The 23226-nt window shown below is 44.6% G+C and overlaps 1 protein-coding gene across 3 annotated transcripts in view; it reads right to left on the bottom strand.

Moving 5' to 3' along the window:
• Nucleotides 1–21426, bottom strand: part of LOC115776459 (plakophilin-3-like) — a 32202-nt gene extending 10776 nt beyond the window's left edge. For 2 of the 3 annotated variants that reach the window (XM_030724172.1, XM_030724173.1), the window contains exons 1-7: nt 21108–21426; nt 13531–13608; nt 9397–9485; nt 3375–4003; nt 1752–1875; nt 840–1044; nt 589–748 (exon numbers count right to left, since the gene is read on the bottom strand). In XM_030724172.1, coding sequence (XP_030580032.1) covers nt 589–748; nt 840–1044; nt 1752–1875; nt 3375–4003; nt 9397–9485; nt 13531–13608; nt 21108–21300 — 1478 coding nt within the window. In that variant the 5' untranslated portion in view covers nt 21301–21426. The remainder of the gene's footprint in view (nt 1–588; nt 749–839; nt 1045–1751; nt 1876–3374; nt 4004–9396; nt 9486–13530; nt 13609–21107) is intronic. The other variant, XM_030724174.1, reaches the window with a different exon arrangement.
• Between the last annotated feature and the right edge of the window lie 1800 nt (nt 21427–23226).

The raw sequence follows: 23226 nt of genomic DNA, 5'->3' as shown, positions 1-23226 counted from the left end.
AAGGTGCTTCACTTCTTAGATCAGAGCAGGTTAGAGATCGCCATGTAGCTCAGAGTGCAGAGGCTCTGAAGTTTGTTTGTGATGAGCATCAAAAATAAAAAGAGATTCAAATTTATTCCTGCTTTTTCCCTGCTAGCTGATCCTGAAACAGGTCACCTGTATGTATGTTTTTCAGACAGCAGCACAAAGAATAAACCAATTCATTTAAAGGAAAATAAAATGGGAATTATAGTCAGCGCTTTTCTGTCCTGCTGACAGAGCCGTGCTACCGATGACTCTGTCACAGTCGGACGCAGTCAAAGCGATATTGATAATGCCAGAATAAGAAAAGCCAGATAAGGAAAAGACATCCTGGATATGTTAAATTTGCTTCATTCTTTTTTGCCTCCTAAAGTGTATATATGAGCCTGTTCTTTGCTGGTCTCCACCAGGTTACCCACAGGCAGGGATTTTTAAATGTGGTGGCACAGAGGAGACCAAAACCCCAGCAGGGCCCACAGGAAATCAGAATATCTGGTCATAAACTGCTGCAGAAGACACTGATTTTAAGGCTCATACAGCCCCGTGCTGCTGTTTGCATTATACAACCTGAGGCAGCCGGTGGTGTTGTTAAAGATGTCTCTCTCTGATGGACTCAGTGGGATGCTCCTGCACAGAGGAATCAGAACTTTCTGTGTCAGCACAGGTAAAGCTTCTCTGCACAGCTTCTCCTTCAGGTTATCTCTGGAGGACAGATTCCACAGGACGCCTGCGGACGGCCACAGTGAGCTTTTAATTCTAGGATTTAAAGCGCTAACATGTCAGACCAGTCCACACAGCAGAGAGCATCGGGTCATTACCTGTGATAGTCTTTCGCAGCTCCTCATCAGGTTCGTTCAGGATGCTCACAAGAGGTGCCAGCCCGCCGGCGTCGATGAGGGCCGCCTTGTTCTCAGCGTTCTCATAGATGAGGTTCCTCGTGGCAGCGGTAGCGTAACGCTTCACTTCTTGGTTGTCACTGGAGAAAAGGCGCACCAGAGCTGGAACACCTTGCAGAGCTCGGACCTGAGAAAGTGAGAAGGTCACCAACGCCATCTTCACCTCACCCAACCTCTACTCTGGTGTTTATGTCTCTGAGAAGGTGGCTGGAAGTTAGGCAGAGCTGCATTAAGATCTGCCTTTGCTACCTTTGCAACCTTTACCTAAGTGTTTCATTCCTTCTGGCTAAATAAGCAAGTTCAACATTTCAATTCAGTTCAATTCAGTTTTATTTATATAGTGCCAAATCACAGCAACAGTCACCTCAAGATCCTAGAGTAATTACAGAGAAAACCCAACAGCCAAAACAACCCCCTATGAATAAGCACTTAGTGACAGTGGGAAGGAAAAACTCCCTTTTAACAGGAAGAAAGAGAGAGAGACAGGACAAAAGACACACTGTGGAAGAGAGACAGACATCAGCCCACGACGGTTTGTTCTCCTCTGTGGACTCTGTCAGGGTCCTGTCAGGGTCGACTGAGCACTGAGCTCACAGTTTATTGGCTTTAGTGTTTCTTTTCTTCTCGTCTTTCCTTTTGTCCACTGTGACTCTTTGTTTGTGTGTGCGTGTGTGTGTGTGCGTGCGTGTGTGTGCGTACGTGTGTGTCATGCCATTTTCTGCAGTCACTTCCTGTTTTCTTTTGCTAATCCATTTTTTTTCCCACCCCGTGACTGTCTGCTCCACGCTAACTGTTTCCATGTGTCTCCATTTGCGGCCTCATGTGAACACTTACCTGGTTTTTGGCGTCACTGCTGTGGTAACACTGATGCTGAATGAATGCAGCTCCAACAACTTTCAAATTAGCGTCTGCCTCGGACAGATATCTGACGGCTGTGGGCATGTCCAGACTGTGCATCCTACACACACACACACACACACACACACACACACACACACACACACACACACACACACACACACACACACACACACACACAGAGTAGAACACAACTGTATTAAAAGGGTTATCAGAAGTTCATCACAGCCTGGCAAAAACTGATGGTTATTTTAAGCACTGAATAATCTAGCAATGCTTATTTCAGTCTATTTACTTCTGTATCAATCTTTTAAGTTTTATTAATTATTTTTATTATGATTATTTCAAGATTCTCAGCTATTAAGAAAATCATGAAAAAGCTTGAAATTCCTGTCACACCCCTTTGCAAATGACTTATACCGGGTGACTGGGAATGCACTGCCATACATGGCACTATGGAGCGGTATCAGCAGCCACCTGAGTGATCCCGCCCACTTCAAGGCAACACTTCACCCGGAGGCGCTGCCGCGTGTTGTGAAGCAACTTTTTGATCTGCATTGAGTTCATTTGTGAGGGATGTCACATAAAGTTGCACAGACCAGAAATCAGACATGAACCGAGAGAAGCTGGTTGATTTTCAAAATAAAAGATTGCATGCAGAAAAAAAAAAATCTGAAGTGTGAATCCATTGCTTCACTTTGCCGGCGCTGCTTGCAGTGAAGAGGTGAGAAAAGTTTTTGAGGTATTTTTGGTTCAATCATCATAGAGGCAACTACTCATAAGGCAACCTACCAGAACTTCAGTGAGTTTTAGCAGGAGCCACATTAGCTGCCTATTTAACTGTTCATAGATGACAGGGTGGTCTCTCCACACAGTGATCAGCTTCTCCGGTTTTATTCCAAGCTGCACAAATAACCACCTCACTCTCACGATATTGGCTGGCGATAAGGGTGGACCATTTGAATAAATGAGATCTGATTGGCTGATGCCTGCTCTGCCATTTCAGCATCAGCACCACAAGAAAAGTGAAGCAATGCATCCACAATTTAGTTCAGCGACACATGACATTACAACGTTCACAGTGACTGAGAGGCACGTCACACTTTCAGTTAGACTTGTAAAACCGTGACTGTCTGCTCTTCGGTCTCATCACGTGTCCAGCTGGCCTGTCCACCTATATCTTTAATATTTCAAATGCCAATGCAGTGTCACCAATCAAATTTATTGAAATACTGCAACAAGGACACCAGCCAATCACATCGTGCAATGAAAGCATTCTGGGAGTGGGGTGGTCCAGAAACGTTGGTTGCTGAGTGAGTGATTGGTTCCTGCCCACTTCCCATCCCCCACGGTTGCTCTGGTCGCCACATTGCTGCGAGTGACTCCCAGTGTGTACTTAATGGTTATTTGACCCATCGTCACTGCAGGTCACTGAATTGCACTTTTGATGGTTTCTAGTCACCACATCGCTTCTAGTCTCTTCCGTTGTGGACGGCCCTTCGTGCACCAGCATGCAGGTTTTTCATACGTGTGACAAAGCTAAACTAAATCTGGTCCAAGCTAACCCAGCTAGCTAAAAGAATGAAGAACGTGTCTCACTCTCCCAGCGGGTCGTTGCTGTGGACTGACGCTCCATCGAAGACGTCCACTCCTTTCCCGACACTCCTCAGGCTGCGGAGCGAGGCGGCACGGTGCAGATTAGCAGACGTTCTGGACACGTGCTGCTGCTGCTGCTGCTGGTGGTGGTGCTGTTGGTGCCACTGTGTTCCCCAAGTGTCCCCTCCAGCAGGGATCCCCTTGCCATTCCCCATCCAGCCCTCCTGGCCGTAGCTGGAGCTCTGCTGATGCTGCTGGTATTGCTGCTGTCTGTTGGTGATGCGGCTGATGGTGCGGTGGGAGGGCCCCTTGTAGGTGTACTGCTGCGGAAGCTCCTCCTCATGCCAGTAGCCTTTCTCTTGGGCCAGAATCCCACTGAGACTGCGCCTCAGGGTGCCAGGTGGAGGCGCAGGGAGAGTGAGCGAGGCATTCTCGGGACGGACGGGTGAAGCGAGAGGGAATGCCTCCTGGTCGCCCTGGCTCAGTGACTTAGAACGTCGGTTTCTGCTGTACAGCTGGGAGGTGTGGGAGCTGCTCTGGACCACGCCCATCCCTTTGTGGGTCACCCTGGAAGTGGTTTCCGCAGCAGAGCGAGATGAGAACCCAGAGGCAGGAAGAGGCACAGTGGGCACCTGAAGACAGGAGATGTGGGGAGAAGTAAAAGGTTAGAGACAAACGCTTTCTTGGCAAAGTATCCCTTGAAAAACTAGAAATAGTCTAGATACACTTTTTTTATGGCAAGAACAAAGTATCACTCATATCAGTAATTTATTAGGTTAAAGGTTCAGTTCGTCCCAAACTGAAACATGTACACTGCAGTCAGAGCTTGGTTCAGGTTGCTGATACTAAGTCAGATTTGTTCTGGGTTGGTGTTGACCTCCCTCTGGCTCTGCTTCATCAGTTCTGTTCTCAGCACAGTCTAGTTGGGGGTTGCTGAGAATCACGTCTCTGCTTGTAGTGGATGATTTCTGCTGGCTTTGAGCGATGGGGCAGTGTGTAGCTCAATGAGAGTTGCAACTTTAGGTGTGAGGCCAAGCTCACAGTCGGAAAAGGGTGGAGTTCCTTCTCTGGGTCGCAGAGGAGTTTCTGCCTCAAACAGAGGAGTTCATAAGTGAGGGGAGAGTGGAACAGGTGGTGTCAGCAGTGATGCAGACACTGCACCTGTCTGCTGTGGTGAGGAGAGGGCTGAGTATGAAGGTGAAGGTGCCAGTTTACCAGTCGATCAGTACATTCCCACCCTGAGAGTGAAAGAACGAGAACGAGGAGACAAGCAGCAGAAGTGAGCTTCCTCCTAAGGTTATCTGGGCTCTCCCTTAGGGATAGGGTAAGGAGCTCAGTCATTCAGGAAGGAACTCAGAGTAAAGCCGCTATTCCCCCACATAAACCAGTCGAGGTGGTTCAGGATCTGACCAGGATACATCCTTGGTGAGGTGTTTCAGGTATGTCCAGCTGGGAGGAGACCCTGGGGGATACCCAGGACATGTTGGAGACGTTATGTCTCTTAGCTTTCTCCAGAAGAGCTGGAGGAGGTGGCTGGAGTGGACTGCTGGTCCTGGGACCCGGACCCCGATACGAGGCAGAAAGTAGATGGATGGCATGTTTCCTCTGGCCTTTAGTACTATTTATTCATCTAGATTCATCCAAAAGGGCTGCCTGTTTTTGGAGGTCCTGGATGTAGAGGCGAGTGCCTTGTAACAAAACTAAAAGGAACTTCTCCCATTTGAAAAATGCAAACGTCTCTTTTGAGAAATCCCAAACCTCACTGTGAGCAGTTTTAAGTAGGAATTATTATCATTCCTTAGAGTCGTCTCACTGTGCAGAAGAAGGCGTGCCCCTACCCGTGCCAAGAGGTTCGTGCCTTTAACAGGATGTAAACATTAATAACATCCTCCCTGAGCTGCTGCACGCTTCTTTTGGATGGTGGCTGTAGAGAGTAGACAGTAGTAGAAAATAGTTCCTAAATAAAACTCGTCCCAGTATTGTGTTTTGTTTTTTTGATTAACTGGGTTGTGAACTGGGAGGAGGCCCCGGGGCAGACCCAGGACACGCTGGAGAGATTATGTCTCTCAGCTGGCCTGAGAACACCTTGGGGACCCCCTGATAAGCTGGAGGAGGTGGCTGGGGAGAGGGAGGTCTGGGCTTCTCTGCTTAGGCTGCTGCCCTTGCAACCCAGCCCCAGGAAATGGATGGATGGGTCATAATTTCATTGTTGCTGAGTTTTTCAGGTGTATATTTTAGCTGTTTGAGCACCACAAATGCTGCCTGCCAGAGGAAACGTACGGTGTCATGAAAAAGTATCTGCCTCCTTCCTGATCTCTTAGTTTTTTGCATATTTGTCACACTTACATGTTTCAGATGATCAAGCAAATTTTAATATTGAACAAAGATAATGTAAATAGAATGCAGTTTTTAAACAATGACTTCATTTATTAAGGGAAAAAAGGTACTCCAGAGAACCACAGTGAGATTCATTATCCACACATGGAGAAAACCTGGAACAGCAGGGAACCTTCCCAGGAGCTCCAAGAGCATCAGCGAGTCATCCAGAAGAACCCAGAACAGCATCTAAAGAACTGCAGGCCTCACTTGGCTCAGCTAAGGTCAGAGTTCATGATTCAAGAATCAGAAAGAGACTGGGAAAAGATGGCCTCCATGGGAGAGCTCCAAGGAGAAAACCACTGCTGACCAACAAGAACACAAAGGCTCGTCTCACATCTGCCAACAAACATCTGGATGATCATCGAGACTTCTGGGAAAATATTCTGTGGACTGACGAGACAGAAGCTGAACTTTCTGGAAGGTTTGAGTCCCGTTACATCTGCAGAAACTAACACAGCATTTCATAAAGAGAACATCAACCAACAGTCAGACATGGTGGTGGTGGTGTGATGGTGTGGGGCTGCTTTGCTGTCATTGAAGGAACCATGAATTCTTCTCTACCAGAAACCTGCAGGAGAACGTCCGCCCATCAGTTCGTGTCCTGAAGCTCACTTTGGTTGCGCAGCAGGACGATGATCAGAAACACAGCAGCAGGTCCACCTCTGAAACCCTAAGTGAAGGTTTGGAGCGGTCTGGTCCAAGTCTGGACTTAAATCAGATGCTTTGAGCTCAAACAGGCCGTTCATGCTGGGAAACCCTCCAATGTGGCTGAATTCAAACAACTCTGCAAAGAAGAGGGGGTCAAAGTTCCTGCACAGTGATGGGAAACACTCACTGCCAGTTATCACCAACACTTGATGAGGGTGGAACAGCCAGGTGTTATAGGACAGGTAGGTTTCGATAGCTTTGTTACCTTAATAAACAAAATCATCATTTAAAAACTACATTTTGTTATCTTTGTCTAAGATTAAAATTTGTTTGATGATCTGAAAATCAGAAGGGGGGCAGATATTTCTCCTTCATTCCAGCCGGTCATGATGTGTAGGAAACTGCCTGCAGCCTCTGTATTGTTGCTGCAGGGTTAAAGGCAGCAGATCGACTTCCTGTTTGCATTTTTCTTTTCTTTACATTGTTCTGAACTCCGTCTCAGTGACACGCAGAGCAGAAAGGAAACACTCAAACACAATGGCTGCTCAGTGTGAGTGCTTTACGCTCAGGTATGCTTACAGGTGGAGAAATAAACTCTGCTGAATTATTTAAGAACTGCCAGCAAACATTTCAGCCACATGCAAAACAAGTGCGACCTCTCAAACTCTGGAAACAGCTCTCCTACAGGCATTTTAGGTGCCGTTTACACGAGACCGTTTTCATTTTGAAACGGTGTCGTTTTGATGCGTTTCGGCCTTGCGTTTACACGACAACGGTGTCGTTTTGATGCGTTTCGCCCTTCTGTTTACACGACAACAGAGTGAAAACGATGTGTTTCAGAAACGGGGTCCAGAGTGGAGCATTTCAGAAACGCACCGGCTTGCGTTTTCGTGTAAACACTTGAAACCGGGGTGATTTGAAAACGCTCGACTCGCACATGCGCACTATGGTTGCGACGGCCAGTTTTTCGCGCACGCGCAAACTGATAAACAGTACTCGCGGATTCACGAGTGCTTCTTATGCTTTTCCTGTGTTTTTACCGTTTTGTAATTCAGCGTTGTGTGCAGCAGCGATCCAACCTCATCATCTGTCCACACAAAACCTCTCACATTGGCCGTTTTGTAAGTAATGAACAATTTGCCGCACTACCTACTGTGTCACTCCACGCATGCGCGTCTTGCGTAAACAAACTGCAAAGAGAAAACCAACGCCAACTTGTGGCCTGGCATGGGAACTACATCGTTTTCATCGTTTCACATGTCCTCGTGTAAACGCGGATCGTTTCTGAAACGCCATCGTGTAAACGAAAGGCTGAAACGCATCAAAACGACACCGTTTCCAGTGAAAACGGCTTCGTGTAAACGGCACCTTAGCCTCACAGTTCTTCTGTTATATGATTTCTGTTTAGGTCAAAATGATAAAGGGGCAGATGTGATCCTGGTGGACATTTATTTTGTACAATCTAGGGACTTATAATACTGATTGAATAGATTAAATGCTGACATTCCTGCTTTATTTCAGAATTACTTTAAAAATATGCATTTATGTTTAACATGTTTCGTTAACCTTTCTTCTTCTTAATTATCTGCCAGCAATGACATGAAAATTCTTCTTGGTCCACATCCTGTCCCTGTGACCTTTGAAAGGTTGTCTGAGTCCAGCCAAGCATGCAAACATACATCAAACCGCTGCTGAACAATGCTCTTTGCTCCCTGACGGGCTTCAGTGAGTGAAGCTCAGAGTGAGAAATGTGCCAGGGGTCATTGCTTTGGGTGGGAGTAGCTCATTAGCAAAGCTTTGTTTATCTTCCCTACAAAAGTCATATTCATTCAGCTTAGTTTCTATGGTGGCCTGCACAGTCTCACCCCAGTAATGTTGTTTTGTGCCCAGAGGTCTGCTGTGCACAAAGTGTCAGCCCATTTTAGAGTTATATAATCCCCCATATGGAGGCCGGCAGGTCGGCTGAGGAGTAAGTTGCCGGTTTACGTTTTGTCTTTTAGGAGAAGATTAAATTACACCTCTGCATACCTGTGATCCTTTGTCTTGAAAAATGATGAGTCAGGACTATTATTAATGCCATAAATGTCACACTCCACCTCCAAAAGACACCTTGTGCATAACTGAGAACAGGCTTCGATAAAACTGCGTTATTTCACTTCCCGGGAATAAGAACCAGCCGCGCTGCAGCAGCATTACAGTCTGAGAACTACCAGATTAGCTGAAGCTTTGCACAGGGGCTGGTTCAGTATAGCTACGTTTGCTACATTAGGACTAACAAAAAAATATATAGGTATATGCTTTACTGTTGAATGCTTTGCATAAATAAAGTGGAACCATACTGAGGAATTTTAACTGATTTCATTAAGGAATTACTCATTAAGACCAGGCTCTGCAGGTTTGAGGTTTGACTTTAAAGGAATTTACACCTGAATTTTATTTCCTTTATATTTGAAGGCTCTCTGAGGGCCGTTAGACCCACATAATGCACTGTGCATAAACAAAATTAAAGAAACAAAATATGAAAAAGCCAAATTATTTAACACACGGTAACTCACTCCTGAATCCTCCCCTGCTTCCTGCTCCTTTGTGACTCTAATGGGACCATCATTTCCAAAATGAACATCATGTTTTCTTCAGTCAGACCTGAAACCAGCGACTGAGCCCATAAACTCATCATGAGAGTGTTCACTGAGCTCAGAGATCAGGTGAGCATGAGGCTCATTTTCTCATAGACTTCTATACAAATCATACAAGAAAAGTCACCCCCTGCTGGATGTTGGTGAGAATGCAGGTCTATATCCAATCTTTGATATGTCAGCTTCATGAAGCCCCTCACACACTTCACAAAGAGTAAAACATCAACCATTGTATTTATTTATACATTAAAATGCTAACTATTGAATTCATTTCTGTTTTCTAGCTAAGCTGCGGCTCACCACAGTGACTGACACTGACCTGCACTTTAAAACTCTTTATAATGTATGGAGAGTGTACTCACAGCAATGACACGACTGGGTGTGTTTATCATTGATCTGGAGCTGAAACCATGAGTGTGGCTGTAGCTCTTCATCTCGGGAGGGTTATAATCTACACAGAGAGAAGGAAGAGGTTATAATACAACTTATTCAAAATGATTCATATTCTTACTTTAAGTCTAAACTTCATGTTCAAACACCGAGCTCATCCAATCAGCCAATCGTGCGGCAGCAGTGCAGTCCATAATATCACACACAGGTCACCAGGCAGACAAATAATTAGTTATAACCGGCTCTGGGACCACAGCTCACAACACAACATGAAATTCAGAGTTTTGAAGAGTATGAACAACCCCACAGCCCAGGCCCCTAAAATTAATCTCTCAGCCTTCACAGTCAGGCTTTATATTCAAGGTCTCCATGAAACCAGGCTTAACTTCCAGAGCTGATCCTTTGAATTTACTCTGTCATGTTAGGAGAAGCTCTTTGGTTTGAGCAGCCTAAAAACGGACTTTTTATCGAGCTGGTCGACAGGCTCATGACGGACACCCTGAGAAGCCACCAGCTTCCCAGTGTAAGTCTGGTTTGTGTGGTCCATTTTAAAGCGTGCCATTTGGTAATTTAGGTGTGTGCCCGAGTGTTTGCCATGAACTCCATCTTAATTCATTTTTGAGCTAAAAAAACTGTTCTGCTCTTTAGGTCTGATATCATTAACCATTTCCAGGTCCAAATCCTCCTTCAGTTCAGAAAATCAAACAAACTCTGAGGAAGAGCTGATAGTTAAAAACAGATTCTCCAATGAAATCAGTGTGGCTGTTCCCCCAGCTGTGGCAATAAAGTTTAACGAGCTCAGTGAATATTTACATTGAGGGTCCCCTGATGGGCGGAGACAAAGGCCATCAATATGATGCTGAAAACAGACCAAACTTCAGCCAAGAGAACGTCTGAGATGACCCACCCACAGCACGAGGTTAGTCATTATCACACTGCTGCGTGGTTTGGATTACTCGCTGTGAAAAGTCTTCATGTTCACACTGAGAGGGACTCTTCTCTGTAGTGATCAGATGTTTGGTGTCAGGGATACCGTGAGGCCGTGAGGTTGAGTGTGAGTTTTTACAAGCTGAGCTTAAAGGCATGAACAGAGCTGATGAAACACTGAAGAGCCCGAGAACGACCACTGAACAGTTCTTAGGCACTCGTGTCTGTTCAGGAAATAACAAACAAAGAACTGCAGCCTGTTAAAAAAATAAGAGCCGCATCCATCGCAGGAGACGCTCAGACTGGAAACACAGTCAATATGTCATCATTTAACAAGAGGAAGAAGCACTGTGGACCGGGAATGTCCCTAACTCAGGCCAAAGGTGGAGCAACATTGCCAATGAAACATGGTCTGCCTGAAGATAAAAAGTCTTTGTATAACAGTGATGCAGTGTACAGTGAGCAGGGATACTGTAATACAAATAAATTCCCTGCATGTCTCAAATGGGAGCAGCCTGAAGTTTAAAGCTCACTGTAACCACATGAGAACGGGGTGATTGAAGCCCATTACGCTGTAAAACATGACGTAAGCTGCTGGACACAGTGAGAAACTCAAAGACCGTCGAGTCCAGCAGGATGTGAGGAAGGGGGGAGGAAATGCTGCTGGGCGGGCCGCTGGGCCGCAAGTCTGAACGTAAGCATCGACACATCAGAGCTCGGGGAAGGTATGCTCATACACAATGGTCACACACAGCCATCAACACATTACTCAGTCAAAAAGGAGCAAAAACGCTGGGAATCTGCAAAACACTAATAACAGAGTTTCAATTCAATTCAATTTCAATTCAATTATATTTATATAGCGCCAAATCACAACAAACAGTCGCCTCAAGGCACTTTGTATTGTGGGTAAAGACCCTAAAATAATACAGAGAAAACCCAACAGTCAGAACGACCCCCTATGAGCAGCACTTGGTGACAGTGGGAAGGAAAAACTCCCTTTAACAGGAAGAAACCTCCATCAGAACCAGGCTCAGGGAGGGGGGGTCATCTGCTGAGGGGGGGGAGAGACAGAGATTAATAATAACTAATGATTAAATACAGAGTGGAGTAAAAACAGGGTAGAAAGAGGTGAATAAAAAGAAACACTCAGTCCATCATGGGAACCCCCAGCAGACTAGGCCTATAGCAACATAACTAAGGGAGGGTTCAGGGTCACCTGATCCAGCCCTAACTATAAGCTTGATCAAAAAGGAAAGTTTTAAGCCTAATCTTAAAAATAGAGAGGGTGTCTGTCTCCTGAATCCAAGCTGGGAGCTGGTTCCACCGAAGAGGGGCCTGAAAGCTGAAGGCTCTGCCTCCCATTCTACTCTTAAGTATCCTAGGAACCACAAGTAAGCCAGCAGTCTGAGAGCGAAGTGCTCTGTTGGGGTGATATGATACTATAAGGTCTGGAGGCCAAAGTAATGCCATCCAGAGTAAGTATCTGGTTTGACACCATGTTTCTAAGATTTGTGGGGCCGAGTACAAGAATTTCAGTTTGATCTGAATTTAGAAGCAAGAAATTAGAGGTCATCCAGGCCTTAATGTCTTTAAGACATTCCTGCAGTTTAATTAATTGATGTGTGTCATCTGGCTTCATTGATAGGTAAAGCTGAGTATCATCTGCATAACAATGAAAATTGATTCCATGCTTTCTAATAATACTGCCTAAGGGAAGCATGTATGATGTAAATAGAATTGGTCCTAGCACAGAACCCTGTGGAACTCCATAATTAACCTTAGTGTGTGAAGAAGACTCCCCATTTACATGAACAAATTGGAGTCTATGAGATAAATATGATTCAAACCACTGCAGTGCAGTACCTTTAATACCTATAGTATGCTCTAATCTCTGTAATAAAATGTTATGGTCAACAGTATCAAAAGCTGCACTGAGGTCCAACAGGACAAGAACAGAGATGAGTCCACTGTCAGAGGCTGTAAGAAGATCATTGGTAACCTTCACTAATGCTGTTTCTGTACTGTGATGAATTCTGAAACCTGACTGAAACTCTTCAAATAAACCGTTCCTCTACAGATGATCAGTTAGCTGTTTTACAACTACTCTTTCAAGAGTCTTTGAGAGAAAAGGAAGGTTGGAGATTGGCCTATAATTAGCTAAGACAGCTGGGTCAGTGATGGCTTTTTAAGTAGAGGTTTAATTACAGCCACCTTGAAGGCCCATTATGTGTAGCCAATTAATAGGGATAGATTTATCATATTTAAGATCGAAGCACATGGCACTGAAGAGCATAATAATGAAGGAATTAGATCCTTAAACTTAGTTACAGCACTTTCAGAAAGACTTCTACTGTAATAAAACTTATTCCCCACTGCTGTGTAATCCATTAAAGTAAATGTTACTAAGAAATGATCAGACAGGAGGGGGCTTTCAGGGAATACTGTTAAGTCTTCAGTTTCTATGCCATATGTCAGGACAAGATCCAGAGTATGATTAAAGTGGTGGGTGGGCTCCTTTACATTTTGAGAGAAACCAATTGAATCTAACAATAGATTAAATGCAGTGTTGAGGCTGTCATTCTCAGCATCTACATGGATGTTAAAATCACTCACTATAATTATTTTATCTGAACTGAGCACTAAATCAGATAAAAAGTCTGAGAAATCAGACAGAAACTCTGAGTAAGAACCAGGTGGACGATAGATAATAACAAATAAAACAGGTTTTTGATTTTCCCAATTAGGATGGACCAGACTAAGAGTCAGGCTTTCAAAAGAATTAAAACTTTGTCTGGGTCTTTCTTCAAATTTTAATGCAATGCATTTATGTTCTATATCAGTACCAGAAGTGTAGACGTGGGTTGTAAAGCAGCTTGGAGAATGCAGAAACTCTATGGAGGCTAAATGTGTGTAGCTGTTTTCTAGCCACATACGCAAAACGTATTTAATCGAAAGACGCCCTTCACAGCCAGAGTATTCAAATATGGTGGGGGAACATGGAGGTTTCCACAAACTGCAAACCTGCTCCTGTGTATTATTATGTAATAGATTGTGGAAGTTTATGAGAACACATCAAGTTGTTGGAAGATGTAATTACACAATAATCAATGTATATTTATGAGTAAAAAAACATCCTTTTTTTCTCTGAAATAACATCAAAAAGTTACTGACTGTACCTTTAAGAAAAACAGGACTGTGTGCAGAGCTGGTTCCTGGCATTGTGCTGGTTTGAAGGCTTTCTGCAGTGTTTAACCCTGTAAAATTCATAGTGAAAAATATCAGGCACACTCTGGAAGAACAGCAGTCTGAACAACAGAGCAGTCTAAAATAGGCTGTGATAACATGCTGAGAAGAGGTGATTGGAGAGGAATGTTCCACACAGGAGGTGATCAACGAGCTTAGACAGGGGGCCGTTTGAAAGACTCCCTTCTTCAGCGTCCTTTGCTTTCATTTACTTTGGGCTGCACTGCATCAGGTCATGTGTGAACTTTATAAAGAGTTTACCCCAAACTATCTGCATCATTACTTTCAGTTTGCTCAGAGGGAATCTTACAACATGCAGCTGTTCACCTGTTAGAAATGCAGCTGTGCCTCCAGTTTCCAGCAGAACAGTGCTGACTAAGCAGAGCTGTGATAATGGGAAACATGACATCAGAACTGAGTGAAAGAAGCAGAACGAAGAGCTCTCGCAGTCGGAGCACGACCGCTCTGTATGCTTCGAATGGGCCAGAGCATTCAATTCAGTTCAATCCAGTTCAGTTCAGTGTTATTTATATAACACCAAATCATATCAACAGTCACCTCAAGGTGCTTTATAGTGTAGGTAAAGACCCTACAATCAGACGAGCCCCTGGGAACATGGACTCGGTGACATGCATGAGCAACATTTTGTGGAATCTGGATCCGGAGGATTCAGCGCTGATCAAAAGATGATCAATATGTCAGAAAAACAAGGAATTTACTAAATGAAGAGCACAAGACTCAAAACCACTTCTCAGGAGGACAAACATGGGCAAACACTCCATGTGGGCTCAAAGGGGTCTGGGACTCTGGTGCCTGAGGTTGCCCGTTTCCTGGTTGGGTATCTCCCTGCCCGGGTGTGGTCTGTGCCCCAACGTGCTGGCATCAGGATGTCCGGTCTGCGCTTCACGGATTCTGGGAGCATCCATGTGAGGGAGCGGCTGTCACTCAGTTGTGGAGTAGTTTGTGTGGGTTGAGGGGTGTTGTTTCAGACTCAGGCCAATCGGTCCTGTATTTTTTTCTCTTTTTTTTTGTCTGTTGGTAACTCAGTGAGTGTCTGGAGGGGTGGGTCAGCAGGCAGGTGGGCCCTCAGACTCCCCTCTGCAGTGGGGATGGTGGGTGCTGACCTTGGGCGCGGTGTTGCTCCAGGTGTGTTGTTGCTGCGGGCCCTGGGTGGGGTGTGAGTAGGGCCACATTCATTCAATCAGTGAGGTGCTAGAATAGTACATAAGAGATGCTGTGACATCAGTACTGCAGAAAGACAATACACTGTACCTGCACAATAACCTGTTCTATATGATGAAATACAACGAGTAATACACAAATACAATCCATGTACTTCATAGTCTAAAAATATGACAACTGTCCACGACTGTTTAAATCTACATTATAATCAGAAGTCCGAAATGGTCGAGTCCTCTCATGGATTGTCCGGGTTTTTGCCATATTCACAACCCCTGAGATCCACATGGAAACTGAAGGAGGACCATCTCTGACCCACTCTCCTTGCTAGCTTTAAAAGAGACTGGATCACATCCTCCTTCTCTCTAAGAGAGGCGGGAACCTTCCCAAGCAGCCACAGAGATGGATTTGCTGGAACCTGCTGACCTGTTCCTGTCCTAACACTGGAACACTGTCCGGAACGTTGGGATTTTCATGCATTCCCACAAACAGTGCATCCCGCTGCCTACATTAAACTTACATTTGGGACACTTTGGTAAAGTTCCCATTCTGTACTTATTATAGAGGTACAGAGATATGAGACATGGTACAAAATATTATATTGTAATTATTTATAACTGTTGCAAATTGAAATTCTGGCAGGCAAACTCAAAATCCCACATCGCTGTCTATTACCAAGTGCCATGACCGATTACCCAGTTCAAGCTCAGCATCTCAGAATAGTGAGTTATTCTTCTTATGCATGAAGCTTCTGATCTGTAAATATTTGTTGAAGTCTTTATTTATGTCGTCCTGAGTTTCCAGTGAATCAGATGTTTTAAATCTTCCATTCTCAGAGGTCACAGACTCCAAAAATACCGGCTCTTTGCCAAGGTGTGAAATTTGCCGCTGCACCCTGTGGTAGGACCTCAGGGTTATCTGTCAGTGTTGTTATAAGACAAAGCGGGGCAGCATTATTAAATATTTTTGGGAGTTTTCAGACCCCTACGCTGCCTCGTCTCTCGGTGCAAGCTCATCGTTTGAGCTAGTGTTAGCTTTTGCAGCATTAGCTTTAGCTTCCTTTTTCTCGTCTCCTGTCCCAGCTCAAACCAGGGGGTGCAAGAAATGTGCTGAGTGACATTAGTTACACCCAACTGAGCTCTTTTCCAGAGCTTGAAGCTCGCTGATGAACCCAGTTAGAGAGTGGCTGTAATAGTGTAACGCCACCCTCTATCAAAGGGGAAAATGATCCAAAACAAACACACCTCAATATCTGAAGAACAAAGAGGATTTTCCCCCACAGTCACCTGACCTGAACCCCCTTCACGAAGACTGAGAAAGGGTCCCGGGTGAACACTGTCAGGTCACGCTGGGTTTGTGTGCATGCAGCACAGAAACAAATTGAGGTAAGAAGCAGTTGATGAATCCTGGATTTGTGTGTGAAATGTTTGTGTGCACAGTTAAAGGGTGCACTCACACTGTTCGTGTGTTTACACACTCTTTGAAGCAATGTTCAAAATACCAAAGTGAGCAAACAGACAGCACACAGCAGGGAGGGGCCCCGTCTCACTTAACCATCAGTGAAATCCCACTGCCTCCTCCTAACAAAGAAAAACATGGTTTGACTGAATACTGAGGGCTTAAGCCCATAAGCCCACTCCGGGTGCAATTAGTTCATGGTTGATATTAAGTTCTAGGAGACACAACGCTATCAGGCTGATCCGTGCTGGCCTGGTGATACAGACTTAGTCATTTTATGAATAAAGGAAGATCTCACACATGCTTCTGTGCAGACAACATCCTGACTCCTCTGTGGGTCAAACCGAGGGCCGTTTTCTTATCAGTCAGGAGATGGAGCAGCAGTCAGGAGGAGGAGGAGGGGTTTCTCCTTCCCCTCCCAGACTTTCTTTGTGAAAAGCTGAGCGTGAAACAGATGTGGATCCTCACAGCGCCCCTCCTCACTGACTGTTTATGTCAAAACAGAGACCACCTTTTTCTTCTTCTTACAATCTGTCTGCTCTACTAACATTCTGGGGTCAAACATCCGTGTTTAACATTCATTCCTGCAAATCATCCTATCAGGAGTCTGTGATGTCACACTGCACTTTTCCATAAAGAGGAAAAAAACAGGAAATGACCAGGAAATAACACCCACACAGCTTCACACAAATTCACCTCTGTCTGAACAATACACAAACAACTGTTCCTATATCACATGTGTTTGGTTTTAATTTATATTAATATGCAAAAATAATAAATATCATTAAACACTGAGAAATTATAAGCTGACTGATGTAAGAATCCAGGAATGAAGTCCTGTAATAATCTGGAGTTCACTTTGTGGTGAGCTGGATCTCAGTAATGTTATCACACAGATGCCACAGCAGCAAAATCAAGGCTAAAAAACACAAAGCCAGGAAGCTCCAAAACCTGCAGTTCCTCTGCAGTCCAGCAGAGGCGCCCCAGTGAGTCAGTCCCCATAGAGTCCAGTGTTAAAATTTACAGCAGAAATAAACATGTTTACAGCCTGATACAGAAACTCTGTAGCTAATTTCCTCTTTCATAACAGCTGTAACTCACCCATTTGGATTTTATTAAAGACTTACAGATAAACTTATGGGTGTGGCTTCTTCTGTGGGTGAAAAAAAGCAAAACCAGAGTGAAACACAAAGGTCCAATGAGACAAACCTACAGCTTACCCTGCCACCAACACCCTTTCAAACACCCAACACAGACTTTGGTCTCTAAAGCAACACCATCATCTCCTACCAGCCAGTATTGACATGACTGGTGCACAATGGTGCCAAAGTCAAAGGACACACTGTGCGTAACAGAGGGACGCAGACAGCATCTAAAAAATGTCATTACAGCAGAGCATGTTGGAATTCATCATCAGTTTCTCACAGATTTCCCATCTTGGTTGGTGTTTCTTGAAATCTGGATGGGACTGTTTTTGACTCGTCTTTCCCCTGCTTCCTTTGTCCTTCTGAACACTTACTGCAAACTGACAAATTAGCTTCAACCTGTCTAAGCAGGTCTAACAAAATCAGGAGTTCCTGAGACAGAAATGTCAAAGAACTAGAAGAAGTATTAAATTTCCCATAATGCAGCTGGATCACATCTTTCATGAGTCCCTCTGTGCATCCTAAACACCCAAACAGTGTTCAGACTTTCTGCTGATGACCCCTGATAAGAAGGTCAGGTCTGTTAAAGCTGAAGCTCTGCAGTCTTTTCTAACACTGGAGCATACTGCTCATTCTTACTCATTAACCAAACTGCTGTGTCTGCACAGCTCATCATTTAAAGTTAGAACACACAGTGTGTAATGGTCATGCTTTCTAGAGCCAGTCATTAGACAGTTTGCATTAGAAGCTAAATGTATGAAGGAAGATTTGGAAAGTGAAATGCGAGCAGAGGATTGGAAATCAGCTCGTGCTGTGACTACACGCCTCAGACTAACACACCATAACTGGTTCATGTGAATATCTGGACCTCCTGCAGGTTCAGTGGTTAGAATAAAACTCAAGCAGACACACGGAGGAGATGATCAGAGGCTGAAGGAGCCATTACACTGGGTTTGGTACAAAGACTCAAACATTGTGGGAAGAGCTCAGAGTGACAGGAAGGGGAAATGATTTCCAAAGAAACTCCAGAGCTGCTTCTGCTGAATCCAGGAGGACGCCATCAGAACGAAAAGGAACAAACCTCAGAGGATATTAGCAAATAAACAGAGAAATAAATTCATAGACCAGATGTTTCATACAGAGGTTTCCTCGTTCTGATCGAGAGGAGCCGTTTGGTTCCTCGTTTGTTTGCATGTTTTTATTTTTACTTGAATAAATAAAAATATTTTGAAAAACACTCTTGCATTTAAAATGCTACTTTAATAAAAGTACTGAGGTAAAACTGTTATGAATAACTAAGCAGACTGTACTGTTGTACCTGATCGATATAGAGATAACTGTAACTGTATATAGAGCTCTTTTACTTATTCGTAAACTTGATGCATGCTGTGGGATTTTTATCGATGTGCTGATGGAAGTATTGGAATAATCTGGGCTTCGGTATCTTAGAGCGCGGCGTGTGGACAGGAGGATCAAACCACGGCCCTCGGATGACTAAATGTCTGCTCTACTACACAGCCACCCCCGAAAACAGCTGGACGCATTAATCTGCTCATCTTTTTCATGATATGAAATGATTAAATGTCAGACAGTATCTGCATCTACTGTGATGGATAACATGATGGAGTTATTAAAAATGGTTTCTTGTCTGCTCTCCATTCACACCAAAGAAGCTGTGTGAAAACACACAGCTCACTCAGGCAGACTACAGCCCCCCCACCAACACTACTGGACTACAGTACTGTTAATATTACAGTGTCGGAATGTACTTGTTCTTTTACTGTATTTGTACTTTATTGAAGTATTTCTTTGTTCTGCTGCTTTCTACTTCTGTTCCACCAGGGCCTGAAATCCATGATTGCAGGTATGCTGCACAATTTAATCCTACAAATTCATGCATTATAATGTAGGAAATTCCCACACACAATCACAGAAATCTATGTTCAGGCCAGCGTCGCACCTGTGAGGAGCAACTGGCCGGACCCCAGTGAGGTGGACCGACCGACCTGGACAGCAGCTTGAGCTCTCTCGTCCTTCTGCTGTTTCGGGAAACCTCGGTGCAAACACAGGCTTCAAATGTCAGCTACAAATGTAAATCTACACCAACTGATGAGAAACAAACACATGATGGTGGAAGTCCCAGTGACACGGAGGCCAACAGGATCCTCAGACAGAAGGTGAAGCAGCAGTACAAAGACGAGTTTCAGGCCGAATGTATCGAGCTTCTGATGGTGAAACGAGTGCTGAGAGAACAAAGAGAACGGAGCAGCCATAATGGAGACGAGAGGAAAGAAAACAAAGCAGTCTGAGAGGACAAGCAGAGCCCCCACCCCTACTGGATAAACCACCCATGTGGGGGGAATTCAAATTCAAAATATGGAAGTCCAGCCCTGTACACTGCACAGTTTAATATACAGTTTTAGTTATTACTTATTTTGATCTATGAATCTACTAATACATGATGTTGTATTATTATACATAAAGCTTTTAAGTGTTAGTAAATAGTTATTTTACTGATACAGTGTGATAATATTGATGATAAATATGGTATTTCAAATGGAATATGTCCTTTGGTATCAGTCCTGTGACGCATACCATGAAAATAATTTAATAAGTGAGGTGGTCTCAGATGGATGTTATATTTGAACCCAAACCACATTTTCCTCCTTAAACAAAGCGAGCGGATTGGAAAAGTGAAAGTAAAAATAAGAGAATTACAGCACATCAGAACAAGCCTGAAAATCTTCATCACATGAACATTATCAGGAAGGCTGTTTACCACTTAGTGAACATTGTTAATTATCAGCGGTAATAACTTTTACCTGCCAGTTAAAACTTATTTAACACAAACCACCCGTGAAACTGAGTGAGGAGCGTCCTCAGTCCAGTGAGCGCCTCAAACCTAACGTGCACTCGTTTTTATGTTCGAGTCTTTTTAAATTACCAATTACTGACCATGTTAAACATCAAATCCATAGCTTGTTGTGTTGTGATAGTTATTCTTTTTTTTCTGTCGTGTTCACACTTCGATTAGTGTGTGTGTGTGTGTGTGTGTGTGTGTGTGTGTGTGTGTGTGTGTGTGTGTGTGTGTGTGTGTGTGTGTGTAGGTTTAGGCTCCTGACCCCCTCAGTGCTCATGTATGGGACATCTTAACAGGAAATACTGTGCACGGGGACCCTCCTGAAATAATAATCTGGGTTATTTATCAGAAACTTTGCTGATTTGAGACTGTATAAAATTTAACTCAAACACGAGCTTTTTTTACTCGCTGATTTCATCATGAACTAAAAACCCATTTAAAAAGAGGTCCTCTTAAAAAGAAACATGGACACGCCCCTGGTCATCACTTTGGGAAGAAAATCATTCCTGGAGCAGATAACGGTCTGCAGACTGACTCTGGCCGTCCGTGTTTCTGAGCCCGTTACTGAGGCTTTATCAGCTCATCTCCGGAGCTTTTGGACCAGAGCCACAGCCCTCGGTCAGACTGCTCGCCGTGTACCCCATAAACAGCACGTACCTGCACACTTTGCGCGCTGGCTGTTGCTGCTGCCGTACCTGTTGAGTTTGCCGCGTCTTTGTTCAGTTTTACCTATCCTAGCTGGTGTCGCTGTTTATTTCATGTTGGACCAATCACACGGAGACCCGAGGAGCTACATTTCGCTCTCATTATGTCTCACAGTCTGAGCCGTTACATTCCCCATCTGCCAACCTGTGAAGGCAGCTCTCACCTGTTGATCCGTCCAGTCTGGTCAGGGAGGAAGACTTTCTCTCAGCCAGCCGCATCCGGACCTGCTCCCGGACCCTCCGAGCTTTCGCCACCGGGTCCGGAGACGGGCCGTCCGAGGGGACCACATAGGCGGTGCAGGAGGAGTTGGGCTGCAGGGCGGACAGAAAGCAGCTCTCCGCCATTCCTACGTTCATCCTGTCGGCGGAAAATAAACTTCACCCAAGCAGAGAAATTTTAAGCGGAGTTTAAGAGTAACCCGGTAAGCAGCGGGCGGACCGTCCAGTGCGCTGCGCAACTCCAAGTGTCCGCAACGAAATGGATCTCCGTCAGCGCCCCACCGTCTGGAGGCGGGACCTGAAGTGTGTGTGTGTGTGTGTGTGTGTGTGTGTGTGTGTAATGGGTGGGGGGCATACAAAACCCACCTGCTGTCAAGACAACCAATACACACTCGATTTAAATAACGACTTTCACATGAGGCAGATGCTCCAACACGGTGCTGGAAGAAATACTAGCAGTCAGAACACTGAGCTTCATCCCAGAGTCTCCAGTTTCCTACATACAGTATGTTTGCATGATTGACAGTCCAAAATAATCTTTTATCTACTGGCCTTCCACCCTCAGTTCATCCACCGTCTGAAACAAGATGTTTTAGCTTTCTTCCAATTGGCTGACCCTCACAAACAGAAGGTTTAAACCACAGACTGTATGTAAAAGATGGACTTAGCTCCCATGATGACTCCACATTCTGAAGCCTCAGTGCCAACATCCACCTGTCAATCAGAGAGGCCACGCCCCTAATAACAGGTGAGTTATAGAAACATCCTCCCCCGTACAGCTGTTATGAAGGAGGAAATGATCCACAAAGACCAAAGCAGTTACTGTATCAGCTGTAAACATGTTTATTTCTGCTGGACAGTTTTAACATGGGAGTCTATGGGGACTGACTCACTGCTGCCTCTGCTGGACTGCAGAGGAACTGCAGGTTAGGTGGTTGAGGGGTGGCTTCATTTTTCACATCCAAGAGCAGAAAAAACTGATAAACTGAATGTTCAGAGAAGTCTGAGCTTTTGGCTCACAGGGATTCCTGAGCTCATCATCAGAGACTGTGCTCGTGTCTGAATCCACGGCTGGAGCAGCAGAACAGACTGTAAATGACACATGAACAAAAATAGTGCGTTTGACCCTTAATGAGCAAAAGTTGGGAAATGTCTGTCGTCAGATTTAGTAAAGCATGATGTCAGGTTCCACATGTGTATGTTATGCAAGTGCTTGAAACTAATCGTTGTTACTCAATGCTGATAAATGAGCGGAGCCAACAGGAAGAAGAGGGGCAGAGTCAGGGTCAGACGTTCAGCTCCGAACTCGACTGCTGATTCAGAACAACAGTGTCTTCACCTCTGGGGCCTCTCAGAGGTCACCGGGGTGGAGCTCAGACTCAGACATGTGTTTCTAATGTATAAAGTTAGCTGGCTCCTGTTCTTCTTTTAGCAGCTTTTTACATGAAGCTGAATACGGGTATGAGCAGGGTTGTGAAATAAGCTGAATGATCATGATTGTTTAAGGGTCCAGGAATGTGGAAATTGTTGGGGGAGGTCTGGGAACGCCAGTGTGAGGAGCAGCAATGTCAGAAGGCGAGCCTCCTCAGAAACCACAGGGCTTTCACACAAACCACCCCATATGGGTTTGGGTGTATAGGTCTTGATTTAGCAACACACACACACACAGGTCACGATCTTTTTGTCTGACTTCACAAACCCAGAAATATGTGTTGGAAGCTCTGCGGTGGAAAGCAGAAAACATGCTCTTCTCATTTTGTTTACAGGCAACAAAACTGCTGAGAAGGCATCAGTCTAGAACTTTCACTCAGTTTTTTTTTTTTAACGGTTTGTGATAAATCTCAACTAAAAACAGTAGTAAGGAGCAACCAGCCTTCCTACAAAGATTCCTTAGGAAGAGGACTGGATCACAGAATCTCAGGACAGGAAATTGTAAAAACAGCAGAAATACAAAGACAACCTCGGGCTCAGCTAGTCCTCCAGTGGTCCTCATGGTTAGTAAATGGCCTTTATGGGAACTCCTCACACATCCTGTGGAAACAAATGAAGGTGGCGTGGGGGAAA

Source organism: Archocentrus centrarchus, unplaced genomic scaffold (genome assembly GCF_007364275.1).
Source record: "Archocentrus centrarchus isolate MPI-CPG fArcCen1 unplaced genomic scaffold, fArcCen1 scaffold_32_ctg1, whole genome shotgun sequence".
Taxonomy (NCBI): Eukaryota; Metazoa; Chordata; class Actinopteri; order Cichliformes; family Cichlidae; genus Archocentrus; species Archocentrus centrarchus.
This window is presented reverse-complemented; position numbering and strand designations above follow the sequence as displayed.